The 15633-nt window shown below is 37.6% G+C and overlaps 1 protein-coding gene across 1 annotated transcript; it reads left to right on the top strand.

Annotated features, from left to right (window-relative positions):
• Window positions 1–8878: 8878 nt before the first annotated feature.
• Window positions 8879–14678, top strand: LOC145626914 (histone H3-like centromeric protein CENH3). Its single transcript, XM_081679368.1, has 5 exons — window positions 8879–9017; window positions 9306–9511; window positions 12477–12551; window positions 13307–13382; window positions 14397–14678. Exons 2-5 carry the CDS (start codon window positions 9326–9328, stop codon window positions 14450–14452), a joined length of 393 nt encoding a protein of 130 aa, XP_081535494.1. The 5' UTR covers window positions 8879–9017; window positions 9306–9325; the 3' UTR covers window positions 14453–14678.
• The last annotated feature ends 955 nt before the right edge of the window (window positions 14679–15633 follow it).

Raw genomic sequence — 15633 nt, 5'->3', positions numbered from 1 at the left:
CCTTTCTATTTTCCACCATGGGACGACCCACTTGATAGCAAAATCGCGAGATTCGAAGACCTTTCTCCACCCATGGCGCCCAATTTTAGGGAAGCGTTTCTTCCTTCTCACGAAGCAATTGGGAGTATACTTCTCAATATCGTCCGAAGGGCTAATTAATCCTAGCCTTTCCATTAGCCACATCTGTAAAAAAAATTTTGCAATGCAAATAAATTATTATTACAATACAAAAATATATTTTTTGATTTTTGTAATTAAAAATATTCTTTTTCTACCTGTAATAAAATTGGAGAGCCGCGAAAAGGTGCTTTTAGGTTCCTTTTCAGTTCATCAAGACTAATCATAGTCTCTCCAACTATCAATGGCATTGGATTTCTCCCTGATTCAATTTGTTCTAGTACGGCGGTTTTAATTGATTGACCTTCATTATTTTTACCACTACTAAGAAAAAATTGATTAAGCATGCAAAATAAGAACGCCCTTCTTCTATATATATGAAAAGATTCAGAAAAAGGTTTATCAAAATAATGGCGTGCAAATTCTTTCAAATTCACTATGTTGCCATCTACTATTTTTGATAAATCCCTTTCTTTTAAATTAAAGAAGCGCTCAAAATCCTTATAATAATATGCATCTACTCTAGGGATTACTATGAGGTCTATTGCAGGGAAGCCTAAAATAGCACCAAATTCTTCTGGCAAAGAGCTAATCTCATCATACCCTATTCTAAAGCAATGAGTATCAACATTCTAAAATTCTAGAGTGGTATGTATGAAATCTAAGTCAAGATCTACCCCTTTGATGCCATAAATTCTCCCCAAGTGAAACAAATCCAATTCTTTTCTGTCTCTAGCATTAAGAGATCGACACCATTCATGAGTGTATTGGGTGAAAGTTTTGGTGAATAAAGACATGGTATTATATTCTCTAAGGCAAAAAATTATTTTACTTGCCGGAACTATGAGAAGAATCGGCTGAGCAGGGGGCTATTTATACACAAATTGCGAGAAGTTTTAGTCGGAATGAAATACGGAATCAGCGTCAATTGGCGTCAAACTCCGTAATTGGCGCCAGCCGCCAGCGCTTGGCACCACACGCCAAGTGTAGCGTCTGGCGCTACGCGCCATTGCGTGGCGCCAGCTGGCGCCAAGTTGCCACATCAGGCGCGCTTACTTAAATTGCGTTTTTATCCTAAACTCGAGTCGGCTAATGACTTTACGGCTTCTTTTTTATCTTTTTTCTAAAACATCTTTTTAATTAATATAATTATTATATTAATTATATTATTCCTTTTTGGATTTTTAGCTTAATCTCCAAGTTTCTATACACCCGACATTTTATTTGATTTTTTCCTTTTTATTTTTTCTTTTTGGGGGAGAGAGTCGGATACCCTCCATCAATAATAAAAATGACGGAATTTTTGCGCAAAATTGTTTGTCACACTTCTCTTGCACACACAAACATGCACATAATAATAGCAAATAAGACAAACTCATAATAGCATAAATATACAAAATATGTCTAAAAATAGTGAGTCTAAGGCAAAGTTCTATGAAAAGTCAAAATAAAATATACACAGGAACAAACTACGGCGCCGGAGGACGTATGCCCATCATATCGTAAAATTGCGCCGTACGGGGAGTCACCTCTCCACCAGCTCCAGCTCCAGTTCCAGCTCCAGTCTCCGCAGGAGGAGGAAAACTCAATGTAGGTCCACTCCACCCAGGATCAACCTGAGGCTGAAGTTGCGGAGGCTGCTGCGATGACGAGCCTACCTCGTACATCCCACCACCTCTGAAAGCCGAGGTAGCCTCTCCCTCGCCTACCAGTGCAGCAGGAGCGCCCTCAGAAGAAGATCCCGAGCCCTCTGCAACGTCAGCACGAGCAGCCTCAGAGCGACCGTCTCTACCCCCTGACATAGTAAGACGACGTCTCGAGCTAGACCTCGTCGGATCCCTCCGCACCTCAGGTCTCGCGCGGGTGTGAGAAGCAATAGGCTGGCCCTGTAAAAAGAATGAAATCAGAAATCAGGCAAAATCGAAGCGGTAATGCAAAAAATATATAAAGAAAGACTACCTCTCGGATGACGTCGTCCCGACGGCAGGTGGCTGCATTCCTCATCCGGACGAGCTGGCTCCGGAAGGCATCTATACATCGTGCCATCGCCGAAACCACCTCGCGCGAAAACTGTCAGAGAAATAAGTCAGTAAATATGCATGATATATGGACAAAAAATTGTGAATAACTAGGCTTACTCGAGTCTGGTGGCGAGGAATCGACCGCTCTACGAAACGCTCGCCCTCGGGAGCCGGAGGAATCATCTCCTCAGTCGGCCCATATGTCCCCTGGTAATGGATGGACATACGGGGTGGCACGAACTCAGCAGCACCGTCCTGATAAAGCAAAAAAGTCAGTAAAACATCACTTGGGGGCTACTTAATGGAAAGTAAAAGCTGAAAAATCTTACCCTCACATCCCTAGCCGGTACGGGGGCTGGAGCTAACAACGGCAGTAGCTCCTCAGCATAGCACCGCCCAGGGATCGCGTAGGACCGCCAAGGGGTACCAACTCCCTTAGACATGCTCAACAACCGCGCGTCGTCGAACATATGACGTGGTGGAGGAGCAGGAACGACGAAGACATCAGAGGAATGATGTCTAGCAACCTTCTCTCTTAAGTACACGATCGCTCCATAAGTCCCCAGGAAATAGCGACGCTCAGCAGAATACTGTGCGGCTAACCTAGGGACTGTCCAGCCGCCCCACGGCCGGTACACCACCTCAGGCCCCTACAAAGAACATCAATTAGGCGAGAGTATACCTAAAGCATCGTGAAAAAGCAAATAAATAATAAAAGGTCATATTGCGATGATCCAGTCCCGAACATGTGTAGTAGACATATCCACATGGCGGCCGCCCTAGCAAGCGCTCACTGAAAACCCGCGCGGCGATGGTCTCGCCGGCGCAGCAGAGGGGAAGTGCTCGTAGAACCAGATCTACAAAGAGTAAAAATTGTGAGTAAATGCTAGCTAATATGTAGAGCTAAACTTTATAGGGAACAATGTTTACCTCTACGACCTTCCAAAAGGCAGACAAAGCAACATTCGTCCCAAAGGACTAGTGTCGACACGAGTCCCTCAGTGCACGAACGAAGTCAGCGTAGGCCAAGCTGGCCCAATCATAAGTCCCGATCCGGTGAAGATCGCGAACAGCAAGAAGGTAGTAAAGCAACGCCCTACTACCCTTGTCAGGAGAGAACGTCCCTGACGACAACAACATCAGTGCAAAGATGCGCACCCGCTGCTCTCGGGTGGTCGCATCATCATCAAAAGCCGCTGCCAGCGTCGAGCGGCGAATTCCCCTAGCACTAAACTGAGTCGTCTCGACCTCAGCTCGGGCCCGAATAGTGATCGGCCCCAACAGCTCCTCGACCTCCGCAGAAAAGACGTCGATTCCACTGTCGAATGGCAGTGGCACAGAGTTGAACTCCAGTCCCGTAATGAGACTAAAGTCCGTAGGGGTGACCATCATCTCACCCTAGGGGAAGTGGAAAGTGTTGGTGGTGTCCCAGAAGAACTCCACCAAAGCGCGCACTATATGGTGACCCCCACTAGAGGCAACCATAGCCTCGGAGGTCTCGAACAAGGTAGCCAGTCCGCAAGAATCCCATAGGAGTCTCGTCTCCCGATCCCTAGCGATGTACATCTTGTACAAATCGCCCAAACCATCACAGCCGGAACAGTGATAGCGCGTCCTCCCGACCGTGATTCCCCTTCTCACCCTCTCAGAAATATGGTGGACGGGGGCAAAGAATAGGGTCCGCTCATCCCACTCGGGAAGTCGACCAAGCGAAGTAGAAGGTGTGACGTCATCATCTACGGGCTCATGCTCCCGTCGGGTGTTTCGGGACCGTGAACCCGAGCCTCGCTGTCTAGCCATACTACATTGTGCAAAATCATCATAAATTAAGGTTCTGTAGTATCTAAGGTTCGCCTAGCCGCATGATACTATGTTCGCAAAAAACAGAGTACGTAGTACTAAAACAGAGCACAAATTCAAATTGAGCATAACGGAATTTTTCAAGCAATCACACAATTTCTTGCAACACTATAGTAATTATTGTGACAAATTGGACAAGAATTGCTAGCAAAAACATCAAGAACATGTCACATTGTTCTTCACGACCTTAGGAGGTCCAACAATGGCAAATTGCTCATTTCTTCACCAAATTGAGTCAAACAAGTCTCAAATTACTCCCAAGGCAATATATAAACATAATCAAGCAAATTCATGGCATAAAACTTGATAAACCAAGCAAATTGAGCATTTTTAATTTCGAATTTACATGAAATTTGTGAATAAACATGCCAAAAATTCATAAAAACTGATGTGAGTTTGAAGAAAACTTACATAGGTTGGGGAAGTAGATGAAAAGAGCTTTAATTTGCAACGAACTTGAGTGAATTCGGTTGAGAAACGAGCAAGAACGAAGCAAATGAAATTTTCTGGTTTTTTCGAGCAGTTTTGCGACGAGCAAGCAGCAAAATGAAGAGGAAAGGGGTATTTAAGGAAATCCCCGTGTTGGCGCCACACCCTAAGCATTGGCGTCAAAAATTAGGCTTGGCGCCTGGCGCCAATCCCAATGCCTGGCGCTAAGGCTAATTATGTGGCGCTGATGGCTTTTCAGCGGCGCCAGAACACCCAGCCACTTGGTGAGGTTGTTCTACCTTTTTGCAGCATATTTTTGGGTTCCTTGGTACGCCAGTTAGCCCCTCTAAGCAATTTGACATGATTTAGTAATCGGCTTGATTACGTAAAGTGATCGACTTGATAAAAGATCGTCTCACTTAGCTTAAAGCGCCTAAGCATTGGCTCATTAACAAAAAGCAGCGACATACAGGTTCAAAGCAACAGAAGCACCGACGTACAGGCATAGCAGAAGCGAAGTTCAGGCAAACTTTTAAAGATCGACAAGTGTGGGTCTTCGGTAATTTCCTTTGGAAAATTATCGCATCAAATGAGGATGACTTCAAGCGTGGATATCTTCGACGACATTCCCTAGCTTGCGGAGAGTTGTCACGAACAACTGAAGGTAATTTCAGGCGAAGTTGTCTTTGATCGTGTTCCCTTAGGCATGGAAGATGGTCATAATGCGGAAGGAGATTGTTTCAAGAGAAATAATCTTCGATAGTATTCCCTTGGACGTGGAACATTATCAATGCGGATGAGGATTGTTTCGAGAGAAATAATCTTCGATGATATTCCCTTGGACGTGGAATATTATCATAGCGGAGGAGGATCGTTTTAGGCGAAGAAATCTTCTATATTGGAAGCAGTTACAGGCGTAGCGGTTTTCAAGCGGGATGGCATTCTCTAGCTTGCAGGAAGTCATCACAACAAGGATACAACAACAATTGGTTACTTTCAGAGACGTGTGCTCGACGGTGTAAGATACGCGTTTCTTAACTCTTTTATCTGTTTAACTAACGCTAGTTGCAGGTATCGGCGTTACAAGAGTGGTTTAGGATCGCAGAACGTTCTGAATCATTCTCCGTCCCTATCGATACTTTGGCTTTCGTTTTTTTGAAACTCGCGTTTCTCCAAACTCAGTCAAAGTGGGGGCTTCTGTAGACACCCATTCGTGTCTCCCCAAAACCAAACCCGGTGATGAGTACCTTTCACGTCAAATCATAATCGAATGAACCGAAAGTGTGGAAAGTTTAGTGTTGCGGACAGTTTTAATTTCTTTTCTCTTCTCACTGTTTTTGAAAACTTATTTTAAGAAAACAGCCAATCCAGTTTGGTTGGTCCATGATATGGGTCCAATAATAGTGTAGTTGGATGGGGCTTGCAAAGACCTTTCCAACGATATATCATAAGCCCAATTCCGATGAATATTGAGGAAGTTATGACCAATTTACTAAACTGGGCCCGGTTTGAGCCTTATGTACGGTCCAATGATCTACGGGAGGGCCTAATATGATTTATCATTCCTAATGCAATTAGGAATGGTTTTAGTCTTCTAGATTCTTCTAGAAGGTTCTTTTCATTCCTAATTCAATTAGCATTGATAAATTGACTTTTAATTGGCTTTTCAGAGTTTTAATTAAAATCAAATAGCATTTTCGAGGAAATTATATGATTTTATCCTCCAGTACGGCAAACTTATCTGATTTTTGAAAACGCGTTAAAAACAGGCTTGGCGCCTGACTCCAGGCATTGGCACTTGGAACTAGGCCTGGCGCTAGCCATTGGCGCCTGGCGTTGGTGTTGGTGCCTGGCGCCAGTTAGCCAGGGTTTGCGCCAGCTCTGTTTTTTGTGCGTCAGACTCTGTTTTGTTTATTTTATCTTTTTGGCTGATTTTCTCTATAAATAAACTCCGTTTTCATTCACCAATTCTCACGAATTCTCATCTACAATCAGTTTTCATTCGCAATCATTAATTCTCTAATTCTCTCTTAATTCATTCATCTCTCTCTTTTAAATTAGTCTTTTTCATACAAAATTCCGCATTCATTAGATCTAGAAACACCTAGCCATATTCGAAGTTGCCTTCACCCTAGACGTGAAAGGTTTAATTTCTGAGGGTTTGGTCCCAAATCTCTCTTTCCATTATTTAATTTAATTGTTTGATTATTATTTTCCTTGAAGTTACTAACGTGTGTATTTTGTAATTAGAAAGAGGTACGAGGCATCAAAGTAAGTGCTTTAATTGTTTTTATTGATATTTTGATGTAGAAATTATGTTTATATTGTTATTATGATATTCCTAGTATCATGTCTAGGGTATCATTAATATTAAATATGATTGTTACGATGCTTCCTATGTTCTTCCTAATATTTATGATTGTTAGTATCATGTTAGGGTTAAAGATTTGATTTTTATTTCTTAGTGAGATGCTAGGATTTGTTATTAATCTTGTTAGTATCATGCCTAGGATCTTGCTATTATTATTATGCTTTAATATTAACATGAACATGATTATGATTATAATTGTTATTATTATTTTAATGGTGATTATTATTATTTATGATTATTATAATTTATTATTATTATTATTATGTTGCTTGATATTTATTGTTATTGCTTGATCACTCCTTTTATGCATGTTTAAAGGGAATATATACTTGTAATCACGCTTAATAAGATAATTAATAATCTTGTTAGGGTTAATTTTGATTATAATTTCAAGTGATCGCCAATAATAGTTTATTTGTGCATTTAAATTCAACCGACATAGATTAACAAGTTTAGGGTTAATCCTATTGATTGCATGTTAATTGAAAAGCGCACATGAATACGATCAGAATGAAGTAGAGGTCTATTATTAGGGCAGGTTCAATCTCTTTTAGGTTGAATTTGTACCTTCATCCCCGAACCCTTATTTGGTTCTAGACCTTATGGAGTTGACGATCTCTTGGATCGTTAAGGGGTGTAACCTTCATCCTATGAACGGTTTACAAGTTCCTAAAACTTGTTGGCGACTCTTTTGCTCTATCTTCTTCCCTTTTGGACGCCACCGTACTTTAGTGTATGATCACAATGGGGTTCAAGCTAGGGGTTAACGCTTGAAATTATTCCCTACAAATATCATTAGACGTAAATTAAGAGCTGAACTGAACTGAACTGAACTGAACTGAACTGAACTGAGCTGAGCTGAACTGAACTAAACTGAACTGAACTGAGCTGAGCTGAACTGAGCTGAGCTGAACTGAACTGAACTGAACTGAACTGGACTGAGCTGAACTGAACTAAACTGAACTGAATTTCAACGGAAGAGAACAGGCTAGTACGTAACACCAACTACAACTTAATACATGTACTTATCAAGTTTTGTACATCCAATATGTATGATACATTGATACTAATATATATTGTATTTGTTACTAAATTATCATTAAACTTACTAACATCAACTATAACTCAATACCATGTTCTAATTAGATTTCTCTGTCAACAAATGCTTTGCACAATTCTAGAAGTTTGTCAAAACCAGATTATTATTGAATTCAATTAAATAAAAAAAAAATTAAATTAAAATTCGAAAGGATTATATATTTAACAATCTAATTACAATTATAATTGCATTTGAAATTAGACGTTAACACAACTTTAATTTGGTGTGAAATAAAATTTTAAGACCTGAATTGTTGAATGTTTTTCTAAAAAAAGGAACTTGATGTATTGAATATCAGTTTAATACGAGTATAGAGTGTATTAGTTTAATAGGACGGAGTATGGAGTTCATATTATTCTCGAAAAAAAAATTGTCAGAAAATTTTACACCGTTAATGGCTTCTATATTTTCTTCTCCAACTATAATTTTAATGCTTGGATTAGTCTTTGAAGTTGTTATAAAAAGTAATTTATTGAAGGTTGAGCTCACAATTATTAGAAGTTTGGCGCCAATATTAATATCCCGCTTTACCTTACTTTGTGGCTCCATAAAGCAAAAAAATTCCCCCTCATTTTTCCCTCTTTTATTTTCAGCTTTGGGTGTGTGGTAGTTTTACTAGTGGTGTATGTTTACCCAACATACACCCAGTGTATGTGTATGTGTATCATTTCTCTCAACCGATTCAACCCGGCCTTTACTAAAAAACATCTCATAAAAAATTTAAATCGTATGTGGCAATTTTTTACTGGTGGTGTATGTTTACCCCTCATACACCCAGTGTATGTGTATCATTTCTCTCAACCGATTCAACCCGGCCTTTACTAAAAAAACATCTCATAAGAAATTTAAACCGGGCACAGGATAAATACTACTAGTTCCTCTTAAAATAAAATAAAATAAAATAAAATAAAAATTCAAATCCGACATTAAAATTTTCAGGTTTTTGGTTTTTCAAAATTTTGAGAAGTACTTTGTGTTTCATTTGTTTTCCCGCTTTTCAATTTTATTTACGTTCCACTCTCTCTCCCTCTCTCTCTCTCTCTTCCATTTTAAGCTTGCGCAGACTTCTCCATTGAAGCTTGCTCAGAGCTTTCTCTCCTCCATTGAAGCAACTTCTCAGGTAACATTCATTTCCTAAAATTAAATTCTCATTATAGACTTTGGTTTAGTTCCACATTATATTTGTTTTACTTGTTATGCTCAATTTAGGGTTCTTCCGACCATTGAATTATTGGTTATAATTACTGAAATTTTGAAAGATAATTTCGAGCGTTTTTTGTTGCTATGATTTTTCTATGTGCAATTGAGGTTGTTGCTCTAAAGCTATGATTTTTCTATGTGCAACAATATGAGATTTTTGGGCCTAATTTTGGTGATTGACTCAAATTTGGTTGCTCATATATTGCAGGCTAAACACTGTAAATTGTAATGGTTAAACGAAACACTAAAAAAAGAGCTTCTCTCCCAAGTCCTGGGGCCGCCACCACTCCTGCCGTGGGTACGGGACGGGGCCGGTCTTACCGTTATCGGCCAGGCACAGTTGCTCTCAGGGAAATTCGCAAATTTCAGAAATCTGTTAACCTATTGATTCCTGCTGCGCCTTTTATCCGAACAGTATGTAGTACTTTCATCAACCAATTTGAACAATATTTGATTTTTTGCTCATGTTTTGGTAGAAACAAACTCAATTAGCCATTTTGTGCAATGTCTAACCCACTATTAACATGAGACCAAGTTTTGTTTAGGTAGGAATATGTAGTGTTTATAAAAGTATTAGAGAAAGTATATGAATCCAAATTTGAAAATATAAAAAATTTCCAATAATTCCGTTTAAGGTGATTGATGTGAAGCCTAGTAAACCTTGGTTTGCTTCATTTGCTAAGAGTTGGGATTGAAGTAGTGTTTGTTGTCGGTACCTTGGTATACTTTAAGTGGAGGTGTATCTGAGTTGATGATATGTTCTCTCTTATATGGTGGCAATCTAATTTGATATATTAAAAACTTCAATGTAAAAACTGGGTTTGTTTGGCATCAGTTTTGGTTTTCAGTTTCCTGATTTTTTGAAAATCAAAAACCAAAAACAGGAAACAAGAAAAAAGGTGTTTCTACTTTTCTGTTGTCAGTTTTAAAAATTATCATAATTTTAATAAGTTTATATAATTTTTTATTCATTATGGGACTCATATCATATACTTTTAGAAAACAAAAAACCAAAAATCAGAAAACTACAGCAATGCCAAACGAAATTGTTGTTTCTGTATATAGAAGCTGAACTTTCCTCAAAAAAGAGGTGGATTGTTGACTGTGAGTTCAATTAAGAGCTTAGTGAGGTAATAAGCCAAGCATTTTAGTGTTATCTTATTGACCTAATCCCTCGCACTTGATGGGACATTTTCGAAAATGTCATTGTATACTAATACTGCCTCCAACTTAAAGACATTTTCACCTTCTTGTGGCTTGTCCCATTGTATCAATCTTATCTGGTTAAATAATGCATATAACATATATCCCAATATAACTTTTTCAATCCACAACTAGTAACATATGTATTCTAATTTAGGATGTCAGAGAAAGTCAGTGAAATTAACATGGATGGTAACAATATACTTTGTATAATTAGAGGGAGTATTGTTGTAAGGAAGAGTAAAACATTAATGATAAAACCACATCCTAAAGAAGTATACATGAAAACCACTATCAAAGGAACTTAATGATAAAAGGACCCTTGCTTGCTTTTGTGACTTGCAGGAGTTAGGGATATCACCAAGTTGCATGTAAAAGCTACTGTATTGTCTAATACAAGGGCATGCTGTCCAATCTAAAACACATTATCTTTCAGTCAAAGTTTCTATTGGTGCTCATAAAAAGCTCTCAAGATTTATATTAATCTGAGGTGATTCATGAGTTGGCCGAAGTCTTAAGACACGTCTGGTTGCAAAGGGAATTAACTTTCCATGGTAATTTACAATTCATGGGAAATTATTTCCTTCCTCCAATTCCTAGGAAATTGCTTAGTGTGTTTGGTTGGCATTAGGGAAATTACAATTCCTAGGAAATTTGATTGACCTAGGGGGAGGTGGGTAAATGAATTCCCACATGTGGAAAATTGAAATTCCTAGGAATTTCTATTTCCTCCATTTTGCATTTTGTTTGTTTAACCAAATAACAACCATTTATGTATTTCCTAGGAATTTTGAGTGCTTACATAAAATTGTTGCAACCAAACAAGGCCTTAAACTAATATATTGCCTATGTAAGATCATTATACTATCCTAGTATGAATAAGTTAATTTAGTTTCTCTATCAACCTTTTTTATGCTGCATAAGCCAATATTTCTCTATTTTGATTAAGCCTGAGTAAATCAGATGCTAAATTTTGCGAGTAGGAATAGTACCTACTACTATCTGATGTGAACTGAGTATATATCGACAATAGGGTGTTCTACATCAGTTTGAGCAACTGTCAAATCAGTTCTCAAATCCATAAGTTTTTCTAAGTTGAACCCTAGATCTTGTTGAATCTAAAGCTCTTAAATTTATTCCCAGTCTGGTACTTACAAAAAATGTATTCTATACTCCAATCCACTCTAATTCTTGATTGATTCATTTTTCTACTGTGGATGCTACATACTAGCATGAGTTTTACGTATTTGATTTATTAGTATACTTCTTGAAAGATCACTTTGATTCACTTCTTTATGTTATTTGGAAATTGTATAATTTGCTGGTCCATATCCTATTCTTTATTAAGGGAAGTGTATTTTCCTCTTTGGTACTTGTAAGATGGACTAATGTGTGCCCATTACCAAGTTCTTTTCAATATTTGGCTCATGTTTTGAGTAACAGAATATCAACTCGTGATAGAATTTTATTGGTGTGAAGCCGTGAATTTAATTCTCACTGACTTGGGGAAGTAGAATTAAATGAAACAATGAATGTAAGAAGTGAATGGAGCACTTAATAATTGGTAGAGCTAGCAGATGGAAAAGCTAAGTTCAATGAAGTGGAAAGAAGTGAGCGTGAGCCTTCATTTGTCTTTTTGATTCTAACCAAACCATAATAATGCATCATAAACCAATCTAAATCGTAACACACCCAAATGATAACTGTCCTCTACGTTACAATGAAACTTTCATTTTTCCGCCAAATAAAATTAAGGAAAATATAGCCAGTTGAGTTCAAAATAGAGAAAGATGGCCTGGCATTGTTAGAATTTCATTTTAATATCTTAATCTCATTTTAATTAACATGTTTATATTTCATATTTACTTATTTTTTTATTGCGAAATGTAATGCACTAGGTTAGATTAGCTATATGCCATTATGCCCCCATCTAGGTTGGGTTGGAGAATTTCAGGCTAGGCTCTTTTTTCATGTCTATGTAATTTGGGTTTGATCAGAACAATGCCTTTTAAGTTTTAATGAGACTGCACTAATCTATTATTGTTATAGTACAATTTTTATGGTTGGTTTGGTGCTTTTAGAACTTTTTTGTTATGGTAAAGTACTTGCTACCTTTTATCTCTTACATCTCTTGCAACTTTGGTATACACCATCACACCGACAGTTATTTTTATAGGTGAGAGAGATTACTCACCAGTTCTCCCCTAAGATTGGTCGTTGGCAAGCTGAAGCTCTGATGGCCATTCAAGAGGTTAGACCTTATTTTATAATCTTTTAATTTCTGAGTCCAGATTTTAGTCTGTATTATATTTCTGCCAAAAGTGATCTGTGTCAATCATAACTTGTTTTATGCTTGTGTTTGGGCATTGTCTTAGGATACTCAAACAGGATTTGAAACAATCTCTTCTTATTGACCCCTACGCACTCATTACTGTATAATTTGATGGCCTTATTTTATTTTTTTTTTAACCTTTTTTATTAATATTTTTTTAATGTGTTTTCACAGCTAAATTGGGAATCAAATTGAGAAATAGATAACTATTTACCATGAAAACAATTGACAGAAAGGGGAGAAGACTAACTTTTTGCACAGGATTAGGTCCTTCAGAATGTTGAATTTATCGGATAATGAAGCACTCTTTTGAGTTTAGAATCTTTTGACATCATGTGTTTTAAGCTTTAAGTACTTTATTTACTTCATGCTCTCTTCCTAATATGTGGTTGTTTGACTTCTTTTCTTTATTTAGACTCGAAAGGACATTCGGTTTTTGTTGTTTACGATTATTAAGGTGGCCAACTGTACATCCCCCATCCCCCCCAAACCCCCAAACCCACCCCACCGGCACACCCCATCTTATATTTTTTTTCCTGAAAACTTCTGGCTTTGACTAGTGAGACTTTGTATAAGTCCAGATTCTTGTTTTCAATAATTATATTTCTTTATGTTCAGATGCTTTTGTTAAAATCCTTTATGCATGTGCTTAATAGATAGTTTGCTGTGTGTAGGCTGCGGAGGCTTTCATTGTTCGTTTGTTTGAAGATGGGATGCTTTGTGCCATTCATGCCAAACGAGTAACACTCAGTAAGTGTTTGGAGTTATTTGGGTGCTGCTTCTATTATGGATTAAGTTAACACAACTGGGTATCAATTTCATGACCAAAAATCTGGCCAATAGGTTTTTATTTTTTGGTTAGAAAATTGTCCTCTGCAATTAATGCTGAATCTTGTGTCCATGTTTGTTTGATGCATCTACTATATCTTGTCTAGTAGCTGCTGCAATTGTGCTCAATTAATTCCTAGCTAATTCATCATTTGTCTAAGAAATCACTTTATAATTACACTTCGTATTATTTCTCTGGATAAGTCTTATCCTGATTCTTAAGGGGTGTTTCACCTCATAATTGACTTGATTTGCTTTATCAGAACTTTTTATAAATCATGTTGATGAGTGTCATGATTTATCCTGCTTGAATACTACTAAGCTTCTATTTCCAGGGATATAATATATCTGTTGACTTGCACGCCTCTGCAAACTTAGCATCAGATATTCAGAATAGATAAGTTTTTATGCATTCTTCATCCTTGTTCCCTTTAGCTTTGGCTTAAGGCATTGGTTTTTGTCTGCTAACCACCAATCCACCATAAAATACTCTGTAAGAAAAAAAAATTAATAATAAAAGATAACAACCATGTAATAGATAGTAAGCGGGTTGGTTTGAAATAAAATTGCTAGTGGTAGAATATTAAAATCATTGGATGTAGCCCTAATTAAAATACAAAAGAGAGGGGTTTAGACTATTTGGCAATTGCCCACAAGTGCAGGCATTCTTCCTATTCTTGATGATCTGATGAAGATGAGCCATAAGCGTTCCTGTTCATATATATGTTAAAGTTGTGGACAGTTTTTTTTTTTTTTTTCATTTGGGGTCACGTAATCATCAAATTATAATTTTAAGCCTTATGTAATGATTGGTTAAGTCACAAAAGGCAAGGCCTCAATTTTTGCAGAATTCTCTTTAAACTAGTTGAAAAATGGTATATTTTGACTGGTTGCCTTCCTGCTGGATTTCTCTTCTGATTTACAATTTTGATGCAGTGAAAAAGGATTTTGAATTGGCGCGAAGGATTGGAGGGAGAGAAAGGGGCTGGTGACTGATATTTATAGGCCAAACACTTGTATTAGTTGTTGATTTCACCTGTATATACTGCAGTAGACTGTAGTCCAATGTAATCAGAATCGCCAGATGAAAACTGAGCAACTCATGATGTAGCATCCTGACTTAGTGGCAAACGCAGTTTATGTTGTGTGGCTAAGAACAATTGTTTGATTTTACTGGTTATTGGAAACCAGCATCCTGAGAACAACTACTTTCAAATCTTTTCTGTGTCAAAACATACTGACAGTCCGGTCAAGAGGAACTTACAGTCTTACAGAGAAGAGCAGGTTTCCATTTGCTCGAAGATTGCACTGATGTGTCACTATTGCGCTTTGTTTGCCATTATAGCATCTTACAGACAACCTTTTGTTGTCAACTAATGCTGAAATGTGAAGCACATAATGTTTGACTGGAGGGAAATCTGTGATTTTAAGTAGATAGCCAGACCTGTTAGCATTTCAAATTCGTTTTGCCTGAGAACTCATTTGCTTTTGAACTGCCTCTGTTTTATATTACGTGCAACATTTACTAAAAATAGATGCTACACTTTATTTGCAATAAATATTTTCTTTTCTTTTATAGGTCGTTATTTCTCTCTATTTCTCTCCACATCACATGCTTTTTTATATTTCTTTCTCCATTTACCACTCACATACAAATTTGTCTAGGAGTCTGATGTTTTTGTTGCACATAAAATGTAACGGAGGTAATATTTTATTTATTTAAATTATTTATTTATTTATTTATGTAATAGTATTACAAAATATTAACGTTAGTAGTGAGTAGTGACTTGTCCTCTTTGAACGATCCCTACTATCTATCATTTTAGGATGGTCCTAACGTTAGGGGGGGGGGTGCTAATAATGACCCCTAACACATTTTTATCGGCCGGGTCGATTAATATTCGTTAATAATGCCATGTCTTGTTTTCGTTAGGCGTTATTAAAAAGCTAATCCTCCGCCACTCTAAACACTCACCTCCATCCTTTTCACCATCTTCATGTTATCTACTAGCTGCTACACACCCTGAAAAATGTCTCCCCAAAACCAAATTCGATGATGAACAACCTTTCACCGCCATTATTGGTCGGGTTGAGTATCTAAACTTTGGAGTGCTTAAATTCATGTTTCCATTCAATACATTTCATAAACTAATCCATTTCCTAATTGGTGAAT

This window comes from Chenopodium album, chromosome 4, assembly GCF_948465745.1.
Source record: "Chenopodium album chromosome 4, dcCheAlbu1.1, whole genome shotgun sequence".
Lineage (NCBI taxonomy): Eukaryota > Viridiplantae > Streptophyta > Magnoliopsida > Caryophyllales > Amaranthaceae > Chenopodium > Chenopodium album.
Note: the sequence above shows the minus strand (reverse complement) of the source record. Positions and strands in the feature narration are given on the sequence as shown.

Bases quoted from the DNA above. Each gene is read 5' to 3' on its own strand.
- LOC145626914 (XM_081679368.1), top strand. From the start codon at position 9,326: ATGGTTAAACGAAACACTAAAAAAAGAGCTTCTCTCCCAAGTCCTGGG. The intron at 9,512-12,476 runs GTATGTAGTACT...TTATTTTTATAG, and splicing joins CTGCGCCTTTTATCCGAACA to GTGAGAGAGATTACTCACCA. The intron at 13,383-14,396 runs GTAAGTGTTTGG...ATTTTGATGCAG, and splicing joins TGCCAAACGAGTAACACTCA to TGAAAAAGGATTTTGAATTG.